Genomic DNA, 25,204 nt, shown 5'->3' on the forward strand with positions numbered 1-25,204 from the left:
CAGAACCAAAAGTCAGGATTCATGAGTAAGGACTCTGATAAAAAAAGTGGATCAGAGGAAATTGAGGAACTAGAACAATTGCTACAGACATTATTTATTGCTGGCTCACATGGTCAAAATGTGGTTCTTCCTCTTGCAGAATTGGCCAACATAAATATAGAATTATCATGGTCAATTAGATCCAGTTTTAGGAAAACATATATTATTGTCATGAATTTTAGGGAAAGTTAGAAACAATTATGATGGATTTTGGTGGGACACCCCAAAATATTTGATACTCGCTTTGTCGTAGTCAACCCTTTTCTTCAAAGGTTATTGAGGAAAATGTATGTATAGAGAGTAATAGCAAACAGAGAAGTTTCTTTTCTTTTCTTTTTTTTAATGTTTATTTATTTTGAGAGGTGGGACAGGGCAGAGTGAGAGGGAGTGAGAGAATACCAAACAGACTCCATGCTATCAGTGCAGAGCCTGATGTGGGGCTCTTCCAGTGGCTGGTTACAATGTGGGGCTTGAAGTCGGGCTCAGCCTCAGGAACTGTGAGTTCATGACCTAAGCTGAAATCAAGAGTTGGGCACTTAACTGACTGAGCCATCCAGGTGACCCAAACAAAACAATTCTAACTAGGGTGTTTACCTGAAATTCTATTCCAAAACTTTAGTAACCTCGGCTAGAGTAGGAGATATTCTTCATTATTTATGCTTTGTTGGCTTTATGGTATTACTTCACTTATTTCCTATATTGCAAACATTAATTTTAGAAGGGTTATAGTATGAGAGAATGTCACACCCATTGGAGCCAAAAGGAAGAGATTCAGAGGAGAGGTAGACAATTTGCTACATATTTATCTCAGAGGCAGCCTAGCTACTTCCTTTCCTCCTACCCTCACAACCCTCACATTTGAAGCTTCCTTAAGTGGTTTAGTCAGATGTTATTAGGAAGGAGAGAAACCATCTAAAAAGTCAAAAAGAGTGACAGCCAAGAACCATAACTGTTCCAACCTCATGGAAAGAAAGAATAAGTCTATCTTGTAGACATCGATCTTTGATAGCTTACCTCCTAGAATCATGATCTAATTGTTTTTTCTCAAAACTTGAGTAACACCTTGCCTTCTTGAAGCATCAAGGTGGGAATGTCATAGCTTTGTCTTGATTTTCTGGAGAGGGTGCATATGTTTTACCTATTAGCAATACAGTGAGGAGAAGGATCAATAAGGCAAACCAGTTTCTCTGGAAGGGATCTCTTACTTAGAACCACTTTTAACACATTGAATATCTTAGATTCCTTTATACCATTGTATGGTTCCTGGAAATGCTGGAAGTAATCTAATATGGCAGTTGTCTATACTGAAGTAAAAATTGCTTTAGAAATGCTGATTTGGTTGAATTTTAGAATATTTGTTAATTTTTTTCTTGCTTCCAAAAATTTATTTTTCCCATAGTTAATACTGATGGAGCTATATACATGCCATATTGGACACTATTTTTGTAAAACAAAATAGAACAAAATGTTTTCAAATATAGTCCTCCTATCAGCCTATTCCATTGTTGTTAAATATATTTTGCTAAAGATATACAGAGACTTTTCAGATTGGCTTCCAACACTTAGCAATATGCATTTAAGATTCTGCCATCTCTTCATGGCTCAGTAACTCATTTCCTTTTAGCAGTAAATAATATTTCATTGTCTGGATGTATTACTGCTTATCCATCCACCTATTAAAGGACATCTGAGTTGCTTCCAAGTTTTGGCAACTATTAACAAAGTTTTATAATCATCCATGTGCAAGTTTTGTGTGGACATAAATTTTCAGGTTGGTTAGGTAAATACAAGGAGCATAATTATTGGATCATATGGTAAGAGTTTATTTAGTTTTGTAAAAAAGCTGCCAAACTATCTTCCAAAGTGGTTGTAACATTTTGCATTCCTGCTAGCAATAAATGAGAGTTTTGTTGCTCCATATCTTTCTAGCATTTGGTGGTGTCAATGTTCTAGATTTTGGCTATTCTAATGGATATTTAATAATGTCTTATTGCTTTAATTCACGATTCCCTAACGACATGTGGTTCTGAACATATTTTCATAAGTTTACTTGCCATCTGTAATCTTCGGTGAGCTGTAGTTCCCTTTTTACTATTGAAAAGGTGAGATGATTTATCACATGGCCTATGTGAGTTAAGAGAAAGAGAAAGGCTCACAAAAAAAACCAAAAAACTATTTTTTTACAAATAGTTTATTGTCAAGCTGGTTTCCATATAACACGCAGTGCTCATCCCCACAAGTGCCCTCCTCCATGCCCATCTCCCCCCTCCCTTCCACACACCCATCAGTCCTCAGTTTGTTCTCAGCATTCAAGAGTCTCTCATGGTTTGCCTCTCTCCCTCTCCCCAACAATTTCCCCCCTTCTTCTCCCCCACGGTTCTCCATTAAGTTCCTCCTAATCCTCCTATACATGCAAACATATGGTATTTGTCCTTCTCTGCCTGACTTATTTTGCTCAGCAAAACACCTTCAAGGTCCATCCATGTTGCTACACATGGCCAGATTTCATTCTTTCTCATTACCATGTAGTATTCCATCGTATAGATAAACCACATCTTCTTGATCCATTCGTCTGTTGATGGACACTTAGGCTCAAGAAAGGCTCACTTTAAGCAGGGTTATTATACAGTGTACAGTGCATTTGCATCATAGTCTATTTAGAGGATAATCCCTGGGATTGTTCAGAGCACAGTTTGCATGGTGTGAGTATGCTCTAATTTTGTAAATCCAAGTAACTAATCATATTTGAAGAGAGAGAGTGTGTGTGTGTGGGTGTGTGGGTGCGTGCGTGCGTGTGCCTGCACCTACTTTAAATTAAGATCAGTCTAAGGGTAAGGAAATAAAATAATCACCTCCATATTACAGGCAAAGAAATATTGAATTTACTTTTGCCCTCTCTGTCTCATTTAACAGCAAGTGATACTAAGACAATATAGAGAAGATTGATCTTATATCCAATTCAGGAGATGTGAATTTGGTCACCTCATTTTAATTATGTGGATTGTTAAAAAAGAAACTTATGGGTAGATATTTTATTTTTAAATTTCATTGTTTTGTGAAATAAGAGTGCTTTTTTATACTGGAAGCTGACATTTCTTTTTTTTTAATGTTTATTTTTGAGAGAGAGACAGAGAAACAGAGAGAGACAGAACACAAGCGGGGGAAAGGCCGAGAGAGGGAGACACAGAATCCAAAGCAGGCTCCAGGCTCTGAGCTGTCAGCACAGAGCTCAACGTGGGGCTCAAACCCACAAACCACAAGATCATGACCTGAGCCAAGGTCTGATGCTTAACTGACCAAACCGTCTAGGCACCCCAACCTTTATTTTCAATTTGTTTCTGGAATGTTGTTGCAATTTATGTAATTCTAAGAAGCTTTGTGATGACATTCTTTACAAATTGCCCTTTGTTATTATCTGTCATTTTGGGGCCCTATCAGCAATTCAGTTTATTTAAAATGGGTTCTTTTTGAATATTTACAACGTTCTTAGCAGTGAAACAAACTATAAAGCCTTAAAAATTATGATCAGGCAAGTGCTATGCTGGAACTTGTAGAGAGAGAGGGAAGAACTATGAAAAACTCATTGGGTAGGGACTAATTATGTAAAACGTAGAACTGAAAAGAGTATACGAATTCAAATCCAAGTTCACCAATTGCCTACATTTAATGGATCTGACCACAGGAGATAGAGTTGTCCTGAGTATTAAGACTTCTGGGAAATAGTGGTAGTATGAGATATTAGAAGAGTATATAAGGGCAGGTACTGGCACTGCCTAAGGGTAAGAATAATTTAATTTAAGCTTAGTTCAGCCCTCTTTTGGGGCCCAGAGAACTAATAATAATGACTCAAAAGTGACGCGATAGCTTAATGACCACATCAGAACTTTAGGAGCTAAATTTAGCCATTTAATAAAGTCTTGTAGGTATTTATTGTGTGTTTTTAGGTATCAGGTTCTCTGCTCATCACTGACAGTAAAAATGAGGTAAATGAAACATGTCCCCTTTAATCAAGATTTTACTTGGACTAAAGAGAGAAGACTTGGAACTAGATGAATAAGATTAGGACAGAACCATACAAGGACAATATTACCATTCGTGTTTGCTCAGATGTAAGAAGTGTCATTAGCTGAAAGCTCCAATGATTAGGTTTTTTAGGGTCCATCTCTGCTTTCAGGTTGAGGTCACACTATTTTCTTTAGGCAAACTCCAGGCAATTTTTGAGTCAGGCGGTGTTGTAAGGACCTTGTCATTTCTGCTCAATGTGAAACTTTCAGACAGACTTTGCTCTGGAGCTCTAGGGTGGTTGGCACAAGTTTGACTTTTCTGATTAAGCTACTTCCTACATTTTCCCTTAGCAGGTGTTACTTCTCCATAAAACTTTTGCACACTTAACTCTGTCTTGGTACCTCATTTCTGGAAAAACCAACCTGTGACCATTTATTATGCTTAGTGTCATAGATATAGATAGGAAAGATTTGAAACCAAGGGATTGCAGAATTAATTTTTAGCAACAGCAAGTGGACACTGGTATAATACATAATCTGAAGTGAAAACTTTGGGAGTTGCCAAGGTCAGTAGGAAAAAGAGAAACAAGCAGAGATTCACCTAATATCATAATACATCTGGAAAAGGTAAAGAGATAGGAATTATTAAGTGCTGATAGTACTGCTCAGCAAATACTTTGTACATTGAGGTGAGTTTAAAGGGGAAATAAATGATTAAAACCCAAGAGAGATAGAAATTAAGAAAGAGTTATAAGGAGATCCTTGTAAATTATGCTAGATGGTAACTTTATTGGTATACTTTAACGTCTACTTACAGATGTCAGTTCTGTTTGTCCCATTTCCATACATGAGGGGTTTGATATCAATAGTATGCAATAGATTATCTCCTAAGAGTCACAAGGCAAACATAAATACAAATGTAAATAAAAGTTTCTTTATTATTAATATTCCTCAGTAAGGTGTCCATCTTTTCTATTATTGAAAAATATATTTTCCATAATCATAACTCCATCGCAGTTATTCACACAAAACATTCACATATCTGCATGCTACCATGACCCTCTAGAATTAGTTAGGGAACAAGTGACAATATAGCCATCGATTCCCTTTTGTTAAAATATACAGTTTGGAAGTAATCTTTTGCTCTGTGTAAAAAGATATTGTGTCCACACTTCCAAGGGCTACAGAGAGTATTTCTGCCTGAATTATTTCATGGAGAGGCAAGAAACCTACCTGGTACCCTTCAGCATAGCTCTCTTCTATCTTCAAAGTTTCTCAGTCTTTCTGGCAACTAACTCAAAGGGGAAGCATAATTTTATGCCAAGCAGAAAACTGGGTTACAATTATTCCCTTTTGCTATTACAAATATTTTCATTTGCTATTACCAGGGACTAAAGATTGCCATCAATATTGTTCCACCTGAAAGTGCAAAACTTGAGATTTTGTGGCTTATCCAGGTTTTATTTTAGTTTAGGGCTGTTCACTTCTATCTCATGGTGTAGACTTTTGAGTTTGAACATGGGCAGAATCCTCTCTTTGAGTGGGCATGGGCTTGGATTTTTGATTCCTGACCTTTTGAGCCATCAGATGTGTAGTGTAGTTTATAAATTGTTTCTTCCTGATCTACAGATATTCTCAAACAAAAGCAGTTTTGAGTGTTGGGCTTACCTTTCTGGAATCTTGCCTTCTTTTAAATTTTGACCTAATAAATTGCAATTTTCTTGAAAAATCCTTCTTGTTTTTCAAAGACTTAAACAAATTTTTCATATGGCTATTTTGAATTTCAGAATTGATCCAAATTTATATTCTTCCAATCCTGGATGTGGATGTTTTGACTCTCCAAATTTTCTACTCTTAAATAACTAGTATGGTTTCCTTTGACCTAGTAACCATCCTCCTTTTTTTTAAAGTGTATTTTAAATCTCATATCTGTTTTACTTTATACACTGATTTTAAAATTTAAGGTGTGAATATTATTTATTACACAGTGTTTCTTCTTCCTACCACTACCATGAGCAGTCTGTATGTTTCATATTTCTTTTGAGTTTTGGCAGTAATTGATCTGTATTTTAGAGAACATTAATTGTCTAATAATTGTCAGTACGTTTTTAACAAGTAAGTTCTAATAGCATTATTTCTCTGTTTTTTAAAAAAAATGTATATTTTTTTGGGGCACCTGGGTGGCTTAGTCGGTTAGGTGACCGACTTTCGCTTGGGTCATGATCTCACGGTTCGTGGGTTCGAGCCCCACGTCGGGCTCTGTGCTGACTGCCAGCTCAGAGCCTGGAGCCTGTTTCAGAGTCTGTGTCTCCCTCTCTCTCTGACCCTCCCCTGCTCACGCTGTCTCTCTCTCTCTCTCCTAGAAATAAATAAAACATTTAAAAAACAAAACAAAACAAAAAAAAATGTATATTTTTGTAGGTTCTTGTTTCTGTTCTAAGTAATATAGTGTGAAACTTTTATGTTTTATCTCTTCATAGATATTGCTAAATAATTCATATTTAGGGTTGAAAAAGAGAGAAATATATTAAAATCTTCTTAACAATTTCAAATGGAAGTTCCAAAAGTGTTATAGTTAATTGATGATAAATGTGTTGTTTTGCACACTTTATTTATTTTCTGCTTCAGTTTTATCAAATGCTAAATAATTAACTTGCATATTTATTTGGCTTCTTGCTTACATTGACGAATTATTATTAACACTAAAAAATTATTATTAACATAAATTATTAACATTTTTAAAAACTTGAATCCTAAAATCACCTGAAAATTGTTAATGATTTTTCTCAGTCTCTTTTCATTGTATTATTTTGGACACTTCACATCTTTGACATTTTATTATAACTCTGACAAGCACTACTGAAACTGTATTGTCAACTCCACAATGTTTTTTATAATATCTCTACTGAGATATAATTTGCATAACACAAAGTTCATCCCTTTAAAGTATCGGTTCAGTGGTTTTTAGTATATTCACAGACTTTTGCTATCATTACTATTATCTAATTCCAGAACATTTTCATAATCTCAAAAAGAAATCCCATACCATTACCAGTAGTCCCTATGGGCCCTGGCAACCATTAATCTATTTTCTATCTCTATGAATTTGCTTATTCTGGACATTTAATATAGATTGAATAATAAAATATGCAGTCTTTTGTCTCTGGTTTCTTTCACTTAGCATAATGTTTCCAAGATTCATCCATGTTGTAACATGTATCAGTATTTCATTCATTTTTATGGCTAAATAATATTGTATGATTATGCCACATTTTGTAATGTATTCACTAATTGTGTTGCTTGCAGTTTATGGGTATTATTGATAGTGCAGCTATGAACATCCACATAGAAATATTTGTGTGGACATATTCCTCAATTTTATTGGGTATGTACCTACTAGTGGAGTTGCAGGAAGATGATACGGTAATTGTGTGTTTTACTTTTTGAGGAAGTACCAAACCGTTTACTTCCACAGCAGTTGCATCATTTTGTATTCATATCATCAGCATATGAGAGTTCTGATTTCTCCAAATTCTCACCAACACCTGTTACTATCTGTCTTTTTTATTATAACCAGCCTGGTGGGTATGTAGTGGTACTTCACCATGGTTTTAACCTGCATTTTCCAATAACTAATAATGCTGAGGATCTTTTCATATATTTATTGGCCATTTCTATATCTTCTTTGGAGAACTATCTATTCAAATACTTTCATTATTTCATAATATGTGTTTTTTATTGTTCAGTTTGAAGAATTCCTTATATATATATTTTCCTTATATATTCTTGATATAAGTCTCATAACATATATGATTTGAAAATATTTTCCCATTATAGAGGTTGCTTTGACTTTTTGAATGGTATCCATTGAAACGTCAAAATTTTTTTAAATTTTGATAAAATCTATTTCATCTCTCTTTTTCCTCCATCACTTATATTTTGCTAATCACATCTAAGAAACAATTATCTAAACAAAAGTCTTGAATATTTATTTCTGTATTATTTCTAAGAATTTCATAATTTTAGCTGTTATATTTAGGCCTACAATTCACTTTGAGTTAATTTTTATATAGCATGAATTAGGAATCCACATAAATCTTTATATGTGAATATCCAGTTTATACAGCACCATTTTTTTAAAATAATAATAATAAAAAATACCCTTATCCTACTCCTTTTGAATTATCTTGGTCCTCTTGTCATAACTCAATCGGCCAAATGCAAGAGTTTGTTTCTGGACTCTTTGGCATTACAAAGTTTTTGTTATTAAAATATGCTACTCAAGAAAAAAGTCTAATATCCTAAGACTCTTCAATAGTATAGTTTGATTATTGTGTTATAGTTAAGATTGAAATCTATTATCCTAAAATTTGTGTTTTATATCATAATACTCAAATTAAAAATTTACATGCAAACTCACCCCATGTGTACAAATGATGTATTATTTACCTCCAAATTTTTGAAAGTTTGTAATTTTAAGATTCATGCGTTGGTAGAAAATATGATATGAAGAGAAAGTTTCTGAGAGTTGACAAATGCAAAAAATATTAAAAGTCTGTAGAAACAATTGATGATTTTCCTACTTATAGAACACTGTTTTATCCCATTGATAAACCATATGGTATAGCATAGATTTCATGACCTTTATAATCATAAAATCAGCTTTGGCTGCATACTTTAAAGACAAAAGATACATAATAATTTTATACATATAATTACCAATATAGATACTTTTTAGGAGTGTTAAAACTTGATTTTAAATTTCAAGTTTAATGTTGTTCAATGCTTTCCCCTCCCCATCTCAGCATCCTATAGGGAAATGAAGAAGAGTGGAGATTTTTTGGTGTGTTTGTTTGTTTTTTAGGAATTTGTTGTTTAGATGAAGTAATAGAATAATGGACAATATGTCTGTGTAATTAAGCATCAGATGTTTGGTGAAATGTATAAAAAAATGAATGTCAAAAAAGAAAAGATCAAGGGTAACATTTAAAAAATATATGAACAAAGCTGTGAAGGTGAGAATTAGCTTGGCAGATGTGTGAATGGAAAGGAAATTATCCTAACTATATTAAGAGATTTATGAGAGGAATTGTGGAAAGTAAAGTTTGGTAGGGCTGTTAATGGACATTTTAATTTTCACTTGAGTGCTTAAAATGATTATTTGGCAAGGAGTAGTCTCTCTGTACAACTTAATATCTTTTGTGTGGTTATACCTGTGAAATTACTTAGAATTAACAAGTTACATTTGTTATTCAAATTTTTGTATAGGATAATGGATGACCAAATGTTAGGATGATTATTTAATTGTTTAATTTATGATATAAAGAAGAAAGTAAAGAATGAAATCTTATACCCATCAGCCTAAAGCTTTCCCGATGGTAAAATATCACAGACGACAAGAAAATGTAGGAAGATTTCCAGGTGAAAGATGAAAGATCATAATAGAGACTGTAGGTTTCAGTAATGAAAGAGCCTTTTATAATTTTATTTCGTTTTATCTTTTCAATGTTTTTTTTTACTCAATGTATTACAAACAGTACACTTCAGCTGGTTCAGTCTCCAGTCTCTTTGTTCATTTGAAATTACCTCCTTGCCTGATGTTTTTCTTATGTAAATTAAGCATCAGCTACTTTCTGCCTAACTCGTGTTCCCAGTTTCTTCAAATTCTTTACAATCAGCTCAACTTTCTGATGATGTTTACAGTTTTTAAAATATCATTCAAATTGAAACTTTTACATTTTTTCTTCATATTCACAGGAAAGGGTATATTAAAGTAAAACTGGTTAGGTTAAGAAAAAAAATTGGACTTGACCACTAGACCAGTACAGGAAACACAGAATGGTTATGATTCTAGAAACTAGCAAAGAAGGGTCAGTTCGGTAAGTAGCTCCACATCCAATGAGAACTGTGAAGTCTATTCACTGTCACATGGCTAGCAACAGTTGACCAACTGGTATGAAAAGCTTAGCAACATTGAAATTGGTCACTGAAAGGTGGTATTAGTGAAGTCTGTCCTCAGGTATCAAAGCCTAGACACTATGTTAACAGACTGTCTTAAGAAGAAAACTGGTTTCATAGACTGGACTGCTAGAATGAAGGCTCAGGAAACAGCCCAAGGCAGATGTCAAATTATAACTAGGAAACAGTGCAAAGACAGATAGAGTGATGAAGGCTCAAGGAGGAGATGAAAAAATAATTAACCAGAATTATGGGTCAATCTATCAGCAAAGGTAAATTAATAAGGGAATTCTAAGTATTGGTCTAAGATAATAGAGAGGCTAATTATCTCCTATCTTAGGCCCTAGAATTGGAAGGAGAAAGAAGAGTCTGTATGTTGGAGATTTAGAAGCTCCAAAGGAGGAAAGAATGATTACAGAAACAGCATATCTTACCAGCAGCTTTTTCTTCAAAACAGAACCATTACTGCATATTAAGAGAGATTCCAGTATTAAAATTAACTATATTTGATCTTGGCTGCTATGAATTTGCCAATTACTGAAGGCAAAGTCTCTTCCATAGACAGAGCTAATGTATAAAAGCATTGTTTTGTGTCCCCCTCACCCCCAATTCACCTCCATCCTAGCACATTTCCTTCTTTCTACAATATGCCACCAAACAGTCTCTATCTCAAAGTAAGCACAAAAATGCCTTTTTTCTTTGTTAAAGAACCTTAAATTCTTGGCACCAAGGCCAAAATCTCCTTCCTGGAATCTCTTTACTTCTTTTCAATGAATGATATTATTCCCAGAATTGTATGTACTTCTTTATCTGTTTCCCTTTTCACTTCAGCTTGCAGCATCAAATAAAAGAATAAAGTCCCTGATAATGTCCCAGAACCAAGATTTGGTCTTTTTCAATATTAGAGGAAATAAGTTTCTCTGATTTAACTGGAATATGGTTACTAATATTTTTCTTGTGTATGTTTTTAAATTTATTTATACACTACTTCTTTTGAAAGTGACTTCTGTTTGAATGTCTTTACTCTAGGAATATAAATCACTTTATGGCAGGTTGTATTTTATTTGTTTTTGTCACCCTTTACCTAGCACAATGATATGCACATAGCCCTTAACAAATACCGATTTAAAATACCATTTGTTGCACTTAAAATAAATATAATCTAAACTGTACTTATACTGTTTTGAGTTATAATTTATAACTCATGGAGCCATTTTAGTATATTTTCTTAAAATATTATTCTGTGCTACTACGAAAAAAGTAGCTAACAGAAATTTGCTTATCATTGAACTCTATGAGGCCAGGAAGAAATAAGGTTATCATTGAAAGAAGATAGATGAAAATAAGATGCAAGTCAAAAAATAAGAAGTGCAAAAAGACCTTACACAGTTATGAACTATGTTAGGAAAAAAAAAAGATTGGGGCGCCTGGGTGGCTTAGTTGGTTAAGCGTCCGACTTTCGCTTCGGTCATGGTCTCGCGGTTTGTGGGTTCGAGCCCTGCGTAAGGCTCTGTGCTGACTGCCAGCTCAGGACCTGGAGCCTGTTTCAGAATCTGTGACTCCCTCTCTCTCTGACCCTCCCCTGCTCACGCTGTCTCTCTCTCTCTCTCTCTCCTAGAAATAAATAAAACATTAAAAAAAAAAAAGATTTTCTTGCCTGTCCTATTACACACTAGCTAGAACTTAGAATGCCTTTCAAAGATAAAGAAGGTTAAAGGGGTTACTCCATTCTGTGGTCATTATAATAAAATGTATTATTCTAGAAATGCTAAAGCCTGATTATGTAAACAAACTAAAAATGAACTATATAGATAAATTAATGAATCAATTTTTAATGTATTATTAAAGAAAATGAAAATGGATGGCCTTATCTTTTTACAGCATTTTATTTTTGATACTATTTGAGGTGGGGTACTTGGTATAGGGGCAACTGATCGAGTTTCCTGTACCAAGTAATTTTTCCCCCAAATCTTAGGAATGCTGATAAATCTTGAAAACATTAGTTCAAAGACAATATTAGAGTTTTATGCAAGATACATACTTTTCAAAATCAGGGCATAGTCTTTATGTGGGAAATAGTGTATACTCTTTTTTTATTTTTATTTTATTTTTTTTAATTAAAAATTTTTTTTAACGTTTTCATTTTATTTCTGAGAGAGAGAGATAGCATGAGCAAGGGAGGGTCAAAGAGAGAGGGAGACACAGAATCTGAAGAAGGCTGCAGGCTCTGAGCTGGCTGTCAGCACAGAGCCCGACACGGGGCTCAAACCTGCGAACCGAACCATGAGATCATGACCTGAGCTGAAGTCGGACGCTTAACCGACTGAGCCACCCAGGCACTCCAGTGTATATTCTCAACTACCAAATATTTTTATAGGAAATGCATATACTCATTTCTTAAGAAACATCTTAGTGGAGAGTAGTGGTAGGAGAAAATATATAAAAAGCATGTCTTTCCTCTTTAGTTTTAACTCTTGAAATATGAAGAACCTATCATTCATAGTTTTAGTTTTGTTGCTATCACACAGAGCCATTAGTTTGTGAGCACCTAAAGCAAATCCGAGCTCACTGTCCTCAAGGCAAAATGTAATGTTTGCTGACTATCATTAACTAATGGTACACCTCAAGAGTTTTACTGTATTTTTTCCATCTTTAAACTTTATCACTGTATTTTTCTTCAGGATAAAAAAAAATTATGGGTCAATTTTCACTGAAGTGGGCTGGATTTATGTATTCACCTCTCATCAGTGTCAAAAGGAATTGTGCACGTCATTCCCGGACAACAGGATGAAAGCCTGTCTCTGGACACTAGGGATATCAGCTGTACTCACAAGATAAGTGTAAAGTTGAAAAGAGAAATACACTTAGTAATTCGTCCAAGCCAGCATATTTTAACAAGTTTGGAACTTGCATAAAAATGTTCGTGAATTATTCACTTCTTCATACAAGAAAGTTAATATTACCATTTTTAAATCCAGTGAAATTTACCATCATAAAATTCTTTGCTTTGCAAAGACTGATAATTCAGAACTTTTCAAGTTGTCCATCTTTTTCTAATAAAAAAGATAACAAAATCAATAAAATGACCATTCTTTACCACTTACTTAGAATGAATTTTTATTCGTTCAAGGTAAGGGAGAGTAGCTATTTCAATGTATTTCAATATTGGCCTATGCCTTGAATGACAAAAAAAATTGTGTTTTATGATTCATCCAGAAATTGACATAACTGAATTTTTTTAAAAACGAATTTAGGTGCCATGACTTGAAAATTTTTAACTATTGAATCACACTGCTGCTCTCTAATGTATTTAAGATAGTTTTAGAGATATTCCCTCTAAGCTAAGTGTGGGTGCTTGCTGACAATAGTCACCTGGAAAGCCTCAAGGTACTCAAAGTAAATTGCAGAGATTTCTTTATATTTAAGTCTTCATTAAATGAAATATAAAGATTCTGACAATACCTGTTTTGATACCTTATGAACCTAAAATAAGCCTGCTTATATCTTTGAAAGTTTTAGTGACTATAGTTTTGAGTCATTTTATTTAGCCACAGGAATATTGGACCTCACATAAATAATAAACTCTGGACCAAGGCTGAAATATTTCCAGCAAGAGCAGTAGGACTGAGTTGTTAAAGAAGTTGTGCTGAGTACTCTATGGGGTCAGACAGATTGAGTTTTGTACTGGTGCTATAGAACTTTTGGGCTAGCACCCTGGGTGAATGATAGCACCACTTCCTGAGTCTCTCACTTATATGTATATGTATATTTATATATACACACATATATGTATATGTGAGATATACATATATGTGTGTATATATATGTGTACATGCAAATATATACACATACAGATAAATACACACACACACACATAAATGCTATGTAATCTATTTTTTATATAATCCACCTTTCTCTCAAAAGATTCCCTATGGTTCCTAGTACATACATAGTATTCAGAAGGAAGGAGCATATTTATACAGCATTTGAAAATGTCGTTTTAGTCATTAGTTTTGTAAAAAAAATCTTATGTGAAACAAAATTTACTTATACTCTAAACCCCCAGATGAGTGTATTACTCCCAGTTGCAGGAGGCTAAAACCTTAGTTTTAAAAATATTATCCAACCGAATTAATTAAAATATCCAGTGAATCAACTTTGATAGTTTAGCAATGTGTAGGTATAAAGCATATTTAAGTTAGTTATAATATGCTTTACTTAGAAACATATTTACATATATGGCTACTATGTTAATTTATTGAGGTCTTCTTATTGATGAATATAACCCTTTCCTCAGATTCTAAATCCTATTTTAAAACATATAAACTCTCTAAAATACTGAATTTGCTTACGGTGTTTACAGTAAAGAAGGACAACTTAAATATCAGTTAAACATTGGTAGACCCTATCTATAGTTCTTTCTTCTCTTTTGATAAATGTGGACATTGTTAAATATAATAGAAATATAGACTCTTGAGCTATATATGTTAATAGTAAGGAAAAGTTTTATTTTTTCTTTAGAAAACTCTGTCTTGTTGCCTATCATTAAATTTTACACCACAGGAGGGCCTGGATGGCTCTGTTGGTTAAGCATATAACTCTTGATTTAGAGCTAGGTCATGATCTCATGATTTGTGAGGTCAAGCCCCACTGTCAGTGCAGAGCCTGCACTTTCCTTTCTCCCTCTCTTTCTGCCTCCCTTGATTTCTCTTTCTCTGTCTCAGAAAATAAATACACATTTAAGAAAAAATAAAAAATAAATTTCACACTACCATATATATGAACTTGTCTCATTTGGTGATTACTTAAGCAGTATTTATATTGCTAATATATACTATGTCTCTTTTCATTTCAAAATGATAAGATTTACTAATTAAAAATATTGTAACCAACTAAGTTAACACATGAGATTTAATAAAATACAGATTTTTATTAGGAATGTATTTAGAATTAAATCTGTATTCTCAACTATCTCTCTGTTTTTCTCTCTCTGTAGATACCCTCAATTTCAATTTAATCAAATCATATTTTTTTGGAACCAGAGTTTTCCCCACTCTCAATGTCTTTATCTTGCTTCTTATGTTTTCTACAGCTACATAGAATATTAATCATTAAATTATGAAATATTTTGAGAAGTCTAGACTTTAAATATTCACAAAATAATAATTGTTCCGATGCATAGCATAATGCCATGGATAGAGTTGGCACTAAATACATATATGTTGCATAAACTAATCAAATTTCTCAATCCTTTTTTATTATTTTTGGGTTGCTACTGCAACAGAGGTTGAAGAATCCAAAGTGGTACAGGGATATTGAGATAAATAAACCACAGACCCAATCCTCAGAATAATTTCTTCTAGGGGTGAGAACTGTATTTAACTATACATTAATAGGTAGAATGCAATTAGTGCTTTGAAAGCTATCAACAAAATAATATTATGTAGAGTTATGCTTTTTTTTAAAAATGCAATCTTTAGGTAAACCAGATACAGAATCATTCTCAATTATTACTATACAATATATTGCCTATTAGCCACTGTAATCTATAAATTAGTGAAAAATAGAACTCTGAATAGTATTGCATTGTCTTATAAGTAATAATTAATGAAATCCATTTTTGGAGAGATTTTTAGGGAAACATCTATATACTCTGAAATTTTTCATGCATTTTACTTACTCTACCAAATACCAATTATTATTACTAATGAACTAGCACTGTGTTCTCTCAACTTGAAGTTATAACCTATTCTAAAATTTCATGGAAGTTTGAAGCATCTCTCTTTACTGGGTTTGACCACTGCTGCTACCAAGTATCCACTGTAATGTAGCAGAGTGGGCCTCAGTAATTTACACATTGGCATCTCTAATCTTGGTAAGAATAGACCTTAGACCTTAACCATTCTTCAACTGAGGGAGCATGCCTTTCTATTATCTTTTTTCCCTTGTGTTCTTCAACTGGACATTTGCAGCAAAATATAATATTCAGCCACCTTCATTTCCCATGGCTACATTTTGTATAGAAGAGAAATGTCACACTTCTTTCTGTATCTACTGTGTGTCCTGTATTTGTTTATCCAGGTCATCCTTTGTGAATTCTTTTCCTCATGTATCAAGAGTATTATCGTTTCTAGTCTTCTTTGTTAAGATAAAGTAAGACTGGGAACAAAAACAAGATAGTAGCAATTTTTCAAACTGCAGTTAAACCTGCCAGTTGCTTCTAGGGGAGTATCTTTAAAAGTAACTTTTCTTATAAAGCTTTATTTTAAGTAATCCCTTTTTCTCCATGATTTTTCTTTCCTGTTAACCATAACTTATTCTTGAAAGCAGAGTTCAAGTGGCACCTGCCATAGTGGATCTCTGTATATTAGCCTCCTCTATGTTAAAGAAGTTGCTTGCTAACTAAGGTTATGAGAGACAATGGTAGGCAAACACTAGAGCTAACAGTTTTTCTTTCAGACAAAAAGGACAACTTTTTTAGTTGGGGTTTTAGCATATCCCTAAAATTATTCCTTTGACTGTTATATGGAAAACCTAAGATTTGGATTAGTGCTTTTAAAGATGATGTTTTAGCTGGGAAGACGAAAGGCAACAAAAACAACAGAAAATGGGTAGGATATCAAAGGACTAGTGACTTCATTGTGATGCTAAAGAGGTTTTGGGGTTCATCCTTGAAATGGAGCCTACTTACAATGAACTTACATATGATGAAGACAAAGGAAAAATGATTGATCAATTATAGAACAGTGTAGATAGTATAGGAATGGATATATACTATAACAATGAGTCTCTCTTAAAAATCTGCTTTGGGGCATAATACATAATATGAAAACAAAACTATAATCTTCAGAATACTAACTAGGCTAAGTTGGAAACTAAACCATTAAGGATTGAAAATGAATCATAATTTTCAGAGACAGAAGAACTTAGTATAAAATATTTACCATTGGTCTAGAAAGTAGAGAAAATTATCGCTGCAACACTCTTCAATTTTTAAATGAGAAATTATCATCTCTCTTGGGGAAAATAAACATCTGATAGGATCATCCATCTGATATTTTACAAGGATGAACTTATTTAGTTTGTCAATTATAGGGAACTCCGTAGCTCCTCAATTAATATTCCAATTTTCAGTAATATTCTTAGATTTTTTTCTTATTATGATTAGATGAAATTTATAAAATATACACATGTCTCTCCCCGTTTCCCTAGCTGTTATATATTATTTTTTTCTTAGCTTCTCCTCTCAATACTATCAAAGGAAAACTTCCATTGCCATTTTGGTCCTCTGGCTTATTGTGATGTAGAACAATGAATAGGTAGAGAGATGTACCCAAATAGATGTATAATTATTCTTACCAGATGGTTATTTTATACTTTTTGTAAGTGTTACATATTGTAAAGTAAAGTAGAAGAGACTTTAGAAAATTAAGAGATTACGTTGCTATACCTGATAAAGAAGGGAATGAGAGAGTTGTAAAAGAGTTGCTGAGTAAAATGCAACTGTAGATTATGGAGATTTCAGGATTAAAAGAGGGAATATTGAAAAACGCTACTTGGGATGGAGTTCTTTAAAAAATACAAGCTAGGAGTTTCTTTTCATTATGTCTGGTTGTTGGACTTACTCCATAAAAGGGAGTTTCATTTTATAGTATAGTGAATCAGAGTTCCTAAACCTCCACTCATTCCTAGTACTTCTTTTTGGTACTATTTATTACACATTTAGCATGTAATCATTGAGTATTTGCTGAGTGCCAGGGACCATTCTTGACACTAAGTAAAGAAGACAAGCACAGAGTTTTGCCCTGGTGAAATAGATTCTAGGAAAAAACAAAAACAAAACAAAACAAAACAAAAAAACCAAGTTGTAACCCAAGGAGTCAAACAAAATTATGATAAGTGTTTTAAATAAAATAAATAGGTTGCTGAGATAGAGGATAATAGGAGAAAGCATACGTCTCACAAGATTTTCACAGAATGTTTTTCTGATAAATGTTAAGACCCAAATAAAGCAAAGAGCTTGCACAAGGCCTTGTTTTATTTGAGTGAGTTCAAGGGACTGAATGACATCAGTATTGCCGGAGTCTGATTAACAAAGTCAAGGGTAGCGTGAAATGAATTTGGCTTTGTGGTCCAGGGCCATATTTTGCTGGGCTTTCCAGTTTATAGCAATGACTGGGCACCTTGGACAGCTATTAGGGGATTTAAATCTAAAAATAAATATGGTCATATTTATCTTTTGATAAATGTAAATGAATCTTGTAAGAACCAGAGTGAAGGCAGAAACCAAAAGGAGGCCATTTGTGGTTGGAAAGGATGATCATAGCTTAGAGTAGAGAAGTAATGTGAAAATAAAGAGATGTAGACAGATTTGAAATACATTTAGGAAGGAGAATTGACAAGATTTGCTGATGGCTTAGATATAGGGTTTCAGAATAAGGATAAAATAGAGAAAAATTCTAAGTTTTTGTGGTTTGAACAAAAGAATGCTATCATTTTATAAGACGAGGGAGATGGCTATCTGGGGAAGAAGGCTGAATCTCTCTTTGTTGCCTTTTTCTACTTTGGATTTAAATATGGCTTATTTATATAGGACTTAGTTTAAAACTAATTCAGTAGGTAGGCTGCTTTCTTCACATTCCAGATTATCTATCGTCATCTGAAAGTATGTTACCCTGACCTGACACAGTGCTTCAACTGTGGTTCTGAACAGAAATTAATATGGTAAGACTGATTTTCTTCATTCGAGATAAAATGATTAATAAGGCATAAAGTCATTATGTACTCTTAATTTACTCTCAACTAAAATATTGTATCCTCTTATCATTTATGACTTTAAATAACTTTATATATTTCACTGATTAATGCATTTTGCCCAACTGTAATATTTATTTCTGTTATACTTCATGTTTAATTTGATTGCTCCACTCTATTGATAATATTTAAAATTTCCATCTACGTTAACTGATTTTGTTCTTTTGTCATGTCACCTAAAAACTTCATAAACACTTCCTTTATATTATTATTCAAATTATATGTTCATGTATTCAATCATTTGCTCATAAATATTGATCATGATATGGATAAGTACAAGTCTGTGTAAGATATTAGAGATCTTATTTCAGGTTGTATCATTGTATTAATCCTTACTCTTTTTCATATGATGACTGAACATGTCTGATATTCATCTAATCATGTTGTCTTTGCAAAGTTGTGAAACATTTCTCGAACATATTACTGAAATGCGGGTTTATCATACCGAGGATGTTTGACCTGAATCAATTTTGACCCTGTTAAAAATGAAATTATATCTGGTATATTCAGTTATCAACTTATACTGCTCTCTGGTGATTATTCCTATTCCAAATGCTACCAGAAATCCTCAAAAGTATTTTCTAAAATTATTGAGGACAAGTGTTACATTTAAGGTACTTCACTTAATAGAATATACTTTCTGTTATTGAAAACACGATATTTATTAGATCATCCCCAGTCTTCTGATAACTTTAACCTTCTCCATGAGTTTGAATATCCATAAGTGGGCACAACCTTTCTTTTCCTTCTTGCAGTGTGTACACAAAAAAGCCCATTTTCTTTACCTTTGCAGATTGTGTAAGCCTCAGTTCACTTAGGACTTTAGATGCTCATCTACCTAGATTTGTTTCACTGTCACATATGTAGGCTTTGTCATGGATTGTTTTATAAAAACCAAGGAAGGTAAAATTATTTTAAATGATGACAAGCAATGGCATGTGGATATATGAAAAAGGATAAGTGGGATGACTAAAGAAAATATATTTCTGAAAGGAACTAACTAGCTATGCATTCAATTTTTAAATACAATACAAATATTAAAATTTAAGTTTTAAATATCTATGAAATCTAATTTATTTTTTTTTAATTTTTTTTTAATGTTTTATTTCTAGGAGAGAGAGAGAGACAGCGTGAGCAGGGGAGGGTCAGAGAGAGAGGGAGATACAGAATCTGAAACGGGCTCCAGGCTCTGAGCTGGCAGTCAGCACAGAGCCCGACGCGGGTCTCGAACCCACGAACCGCGAGATCATGACCTAAGCGAAAGTCGGACACTTAACCGACTAAGCCACCCAGGCGCCCCACTATGAAATCCAATTTAAAAAAAATTTTAATATAATTTATTGTCAAGTTGATTTCCATACAACACCCAGTGATCATCCCAAGTGCACTTCTCAATGCCTATCACCCACTTTCCCCTCTCCCCCAACCCCATCAACCCTCAGTTTGTTCTCAGTATTTAAGAATCTCTTATGGTTTGCTTCCCTCCTTCTCTGTAACTTTATTTTCTGCTTCTCCTCCCCTATGGTCTTCTGTTAAGGTTCTCAAAATCCTTTCACATATAAGTGAGAACATATGGTATCTGTCTTTCTCTGACTAATTTATTTCATTTAGCATAATACCCTCCAGTTCCATCCATGTTGTTGCAAATGGCTAGATTTCATTCTTTCTCACTGTCAAGTAGTAGTCCATTGTATATAAACCACATCTTCTTGATCCATTCATCAGTTGATGGACACTTAGCCTTAAAAGTGCTGCTGTAAACATTGGGGTCCATGTGCCCCTATGCATCAGCGCTCCTGTATCCCTTGGGTAAATTCCTAGCTGTGCTATTGCTGGGTCATAGGGGAGTTCTATATTTACTTTTTTGAAAAACTTCCAAACTGTTTTCCAGAGTAGCTGCACCAGTTTGCATTCCCTTCAACAGTGAAAGAGGGTTTCCATTTCTCCACGTCCTCACCAGCATCTATAGTCTCCTGATTTGTTCATTTTAGCCACTCTGACCAGTGTGACATGGTGTTTCAGTGTGGTTTTGATTTGAATTTCCCTGATGATGAGTGACATTGAGCATCGTTTCATATGTTTGTTGGCCATCTGGATGTCTTCTTTGGCAAAGTGTCTGTTCGTGTGTTCTGCCCATTTCTTCAATGGATTATTTGTTTTTCAGGTGTGGAGTTTGGTGAGTTCTTTATAGGTTTTGGATACTAGCCCTTTATCCTGTATGTCATTTGCAAATATCTGTTTCCATCCCGTCAGTTGCCTTTTAGTTTTGTTGATTGTTTACTTTGCCATGCAGAAGCTTTTAATCTTGATGAAGTCCCAGTAGTTCATTTTTGCTTTTAATTTCCTTGCCTTTGGAGATGTGTAGAGTAAGAAATTGCTGCAGCTGAGGTCAAGTAGGTTGTGTCCTGCTTTCTCCTCTAGGATTTTGATGGCTTTCTGTCTCACACTCACGTCCTTCATCCATTTTGAGTTTATTTTTGTGTATGGCGTAAGAAAGTGGTCTAGTTTCATTCTTTTGCATGTTGCGGTCCAGTTCTCCCAGCATCATTTGTTAAAGAGACTGTTTTTTTCCATTGGATACTCTTTCCTGCTTTGTTAAAGATTAGTTGGTCATACATTTGTGGGTTCAGTTCCGAGTTCTCTACTCTATTCCATTGGTCTTTGAGTCTGTTTTTGTGCCAATACCATACTGTCCTGATGATTACAGCTTTGTAGTAGAGGCTAACATCTGGGATTGCGAGTCCTGCCAGTTTGGTTTTCTTTTTCAATATTACTCTGGCTATTCAGGGTCTTTTGTGGTTCCATACAACTTTTAGATTTGTTTGTTCTAACTTTGAGAAGAATGATGGTGCAGTTTTGATTAGGATTGCATTGAATGTGTAGATTGCTTTGGGTACTATTGACATTTTAACAATATTTATTCTTCCAATCCATGAGCATGGAATGTTTTTCCATTTCTTTGTGTCTTCTTCAATTTCCTTCATATGTTTCCTATAGTTTTTAGCATATAGATCTTTTACATCTTTGGTTAGGTTTATTCCCAGGTATATTATGGTTCTTGCTGCAATTGTGAATGGGATGTTTCTTTCTCTAATTTTTAAATTTCATGATTTTATACATTAACTTTTTTGTGACAGACATTGGATATTCAGATTTCACAGATATACCTTTATTTTAAAAATTTCCTTATTCTTTCAGGGGAGGCAAAGGAATAGGTATTATTAGAAACAGATTGCTGAACATATCCCTGAGTTCTAAAGGGCCCATTTCTATTGAAATAGAATCTGAGGTGATTTTAACATATAATGAATTACTTTGTTAGTAGAGAGAGACAAGTTATGAAATAGAGCAAAATTTATAGAAGAAAAGACAAAAATGATGATGCAGAGGACTAATTGAAGAGGACTGATAGATGATTTTGAGGTTGAAAAAGCATTTGGAATTGATTGTAACATATTTAATGGCAAAACAGTGGCCTATATTATTTTTGTCTTGCTTTGTTTAATAGGAAGAATCAAACCCAAATGAAAGTAGTGCTATATTTTGATAATGTGTTGATATTGTGTTATTATATTATAATTATTCTTGACAAACTTAAGAAAAAAACTAATGTAAAAAGAACATACAGGCTCAGAAGTAACTGCTGGTCTTTCTAACAAAAAGCAGTATTTTTGTCATGTAAAGATTGGAAAGAAATTGTGTTGTGTAAGACTTGATTAGTGAAGGATTTTTAGTGAAGAATTAAAAACAAATTCATTCCAGGACCACATAATATGTAGTACCTATCATGAACATTAAAAAAAAAAAGTCCTTGCACAGTGAGTCACCATATAGAGATAGATTGTTTTCAATAAATTAAAGAATATCACATATAAAATTCAAAAGATAGAAACTCAAGGATATTCAATTAAATAGATCTATTTTGTGCTGAATAGAAATTTGGGCAAAAAACTGTAAATATCAGCACCAAAACACTTATCCAAGTTTCTTTTCTAAATTGTAGAATAAAGGATGTTTTGACAAGTGGATGGATGGTCAAAGTAGGGAAAATATGATAATGAACTTTTTATTTCAAAATTCTATCTCCTATCACATATTAGAGAGTTTATGTGACTCTCCTCTTCTTGGATAAAGGTGGTGCTATTCACCAAAACTAGATACAAGAATTAATAGAGTTGGAGGAAAGATAGGACTTAAATTCTATTGAATATGGCATGTCTGTTTTCCAGAGTGAAAGAACATGGCTCATGGTTAGTAATGAGTACTACATAAAAAGCAAACATCTCAGAATGGAGTACTATCTGAAAATATGTATTTGAGAATCTTCAGAATTTAGCCCAGTGGAATTCATCAAGGAAAGCATAATATCCTGGGAAGATTTCTTAAAATACAAATGTATATTCCCTCCCAAATTCTGATCTTTTCCCTGTGGCAGACTGTGGTTGCCTACCAATATCTGTCCTTTTCTTATTAATAAACCCCAAATTTTACTCCAGGCAGCACAGTACCTAGCAAGAAACTTGTATTGCTTACCCTTCCCTTTGTCACTATGGTGTGGCCCATAAGATATAAACAGAAGTTATTGGAAAGACCTCTAGGAAAGTACCCTAAGACCCATGGCCAATGTCCTTTTGTCATTTTTTACCCTTTCCTCAATCTTACTGACTAAAATACAGACATGGGGTTTGGAGTCTAGTAGTTGCCTTGACTCATGAGTAAACCTTGAAGATAGAAGCCATGTAGAGGCAGTAAGACAGAGATGATAAATTTTGAAAGAACCTGGGTTCCTGATGATCTGGTGGATCCTCTGTACCAGTGCTGGAAAACTGTGAAGACAAAGACAGATGACACTATATTACTTATTAAAACATTCCCAGCCAATTTACAGACATTGTGTATTTTACATCTGAAAGTGTCCCCAACTCTCCATGAAACTCCCTTTCAGTATTTTATTTGTTATTTCTTCTACACATATCTGATTCATTTGTACTTTTAAGAAATTTGGTCCCATTTCCCTTTCTTCCTATGTTACTTATCAGTTTTAGTATGCTGTAAAATAGTTTTTTCTACCCTTGAGAGAGAGACAAAGCACAAGTCAGGGAGAGGCAGAGGGAGAGAGAGACACAGAATCCAAAGCAGGCTCCAGGCTCCGAGCTGTCAGCACAGGGCCCAAAGTGGGGCTTGAACCCACAAACCATGGGATCATGACCTGAGCTGAAATCTGACACTTTACTGACTGAGCCACTCAGGTGCCCCTACCCTTTCTTTATCTAGATTTTTCTTCAGGCTGTCTGGACCACACCATCTTGCTTTTTGTTTATTTCATATTTCTCTTTCCCCCTGTGTTTTGTTTAGTCATGGCACCCTCCTGACATGTCCCTTTTTCCCTCAACCTCCTTTTGAACATGGTCCAAAGTATATTATTACTCTTAATAGAAAGACAATTGATGAAAATCATACACAATGGAGCTCTTTTCCTATCTTCCTAACTTTGTCTATCTCACAGTTTTTGGTTGTTTTTAAAAAAAATAAAACAAATCATGGTGTATGTAATAAATGTGAGAGTTCTTTGATAACTCTAAAATGTATATAACAGATGTTATCATGGTTGTCATTGTTTTTATTTTGTTTCCACAGAATATACATTCTCCTATTGATTTAAAAAGCTCTAGAGAACTGAGAAGACATGGTTCTTCTCTTTTATATGAATTAAAAACAAAAGGAATTGGTAAAAAATCAAAAAGATCAGGACATCTCATTCAAAAAGGTTAGTTATATAAATTTTTAAATGATATGTGTGAACATTTTTTGATGAAGAGCAAATCATTAGAAATTGGGCATGTTAATTTTGAACTGCAAATATAAGACTCCATGAAATATATGTTTAGATCTCTAGATAAAATATCCATATCTCATTTAATATTTTTAAATATTCAGAAAGTTGTTTCATGGATATCAAGAACTGGATTTGAGTATAAAGTGGGGATTAAGAGAAATAGGTATTAGCAAGAACTATATTGAATTGATAACTTTGTTGCAGTATGGCTAGATCAGCACAAATTTCAGGAAATCTGTCAAGTATCAGATTAATTAATATACATAATCTCAATTAAATAATGATATTTAATGTCCTTCGGGATTTGAACATAATTATATTTGTCAATAAAAATACATTTTATGTTAATAAGATTTTGGTTGTCAAATGTGTACTTGTTATTTTATTGTTATATAATCATTTTTACAAAACTATTTGAAATTATTATCAATTTTCACAGGTTTTCTCTTAAACCTTTTTAAAATTGTTGTGATAAAAACACAACATGAGACCTACCCTCTTAATAGATTTTAAATGCATAATTCAATATTGTTAAACATAGTCATAATGTTGC

General features: G+C 33.6%; 1 protein-coding gene across 4 annotated transcripts in view; it reads left to right on the top strand.

Annotated features, from left to right (window-relative positions):
- Positions 1 to 25,204, top strand: part of LRRIQ3 (leucine rich repeats and IQ motif containing 3) — a 206,482-nt gene that overhangs the window by 118,244 nt on the left and 63,034 nt on the right. For all 4 annotated transcript variants that reach the window (XM_039224202.1, XM_039224204.1, XM_039224205.1 and 1 more), the window contains one exon: positions 24,453 to 24,582. In XM_039224202.1, coding sequence (XP_039080133.1) covers positions 24,453 to 24,582 — 130 coding nt within the window. The remainder of the gene's footprint in view (positions 1 to 24,452; positions 24,583 to 25,204) is intronic.

The sequence above is a fragment of the Hyaena hyaena genome, unplaced genomic scaffold, assembly GCF_003009895.1.
Source record: "Hyaena hyaena isolate Hyena2069 unplaced genomic scaffold, ASM300989v1 scaffold_1553, whole genome shotgun sequence".
NCBI lineage: Eukaryota > Metazoa > Chordata > Mammalia > Carnivora > Hyaenidae > Hyaena > Hyaena hyaena.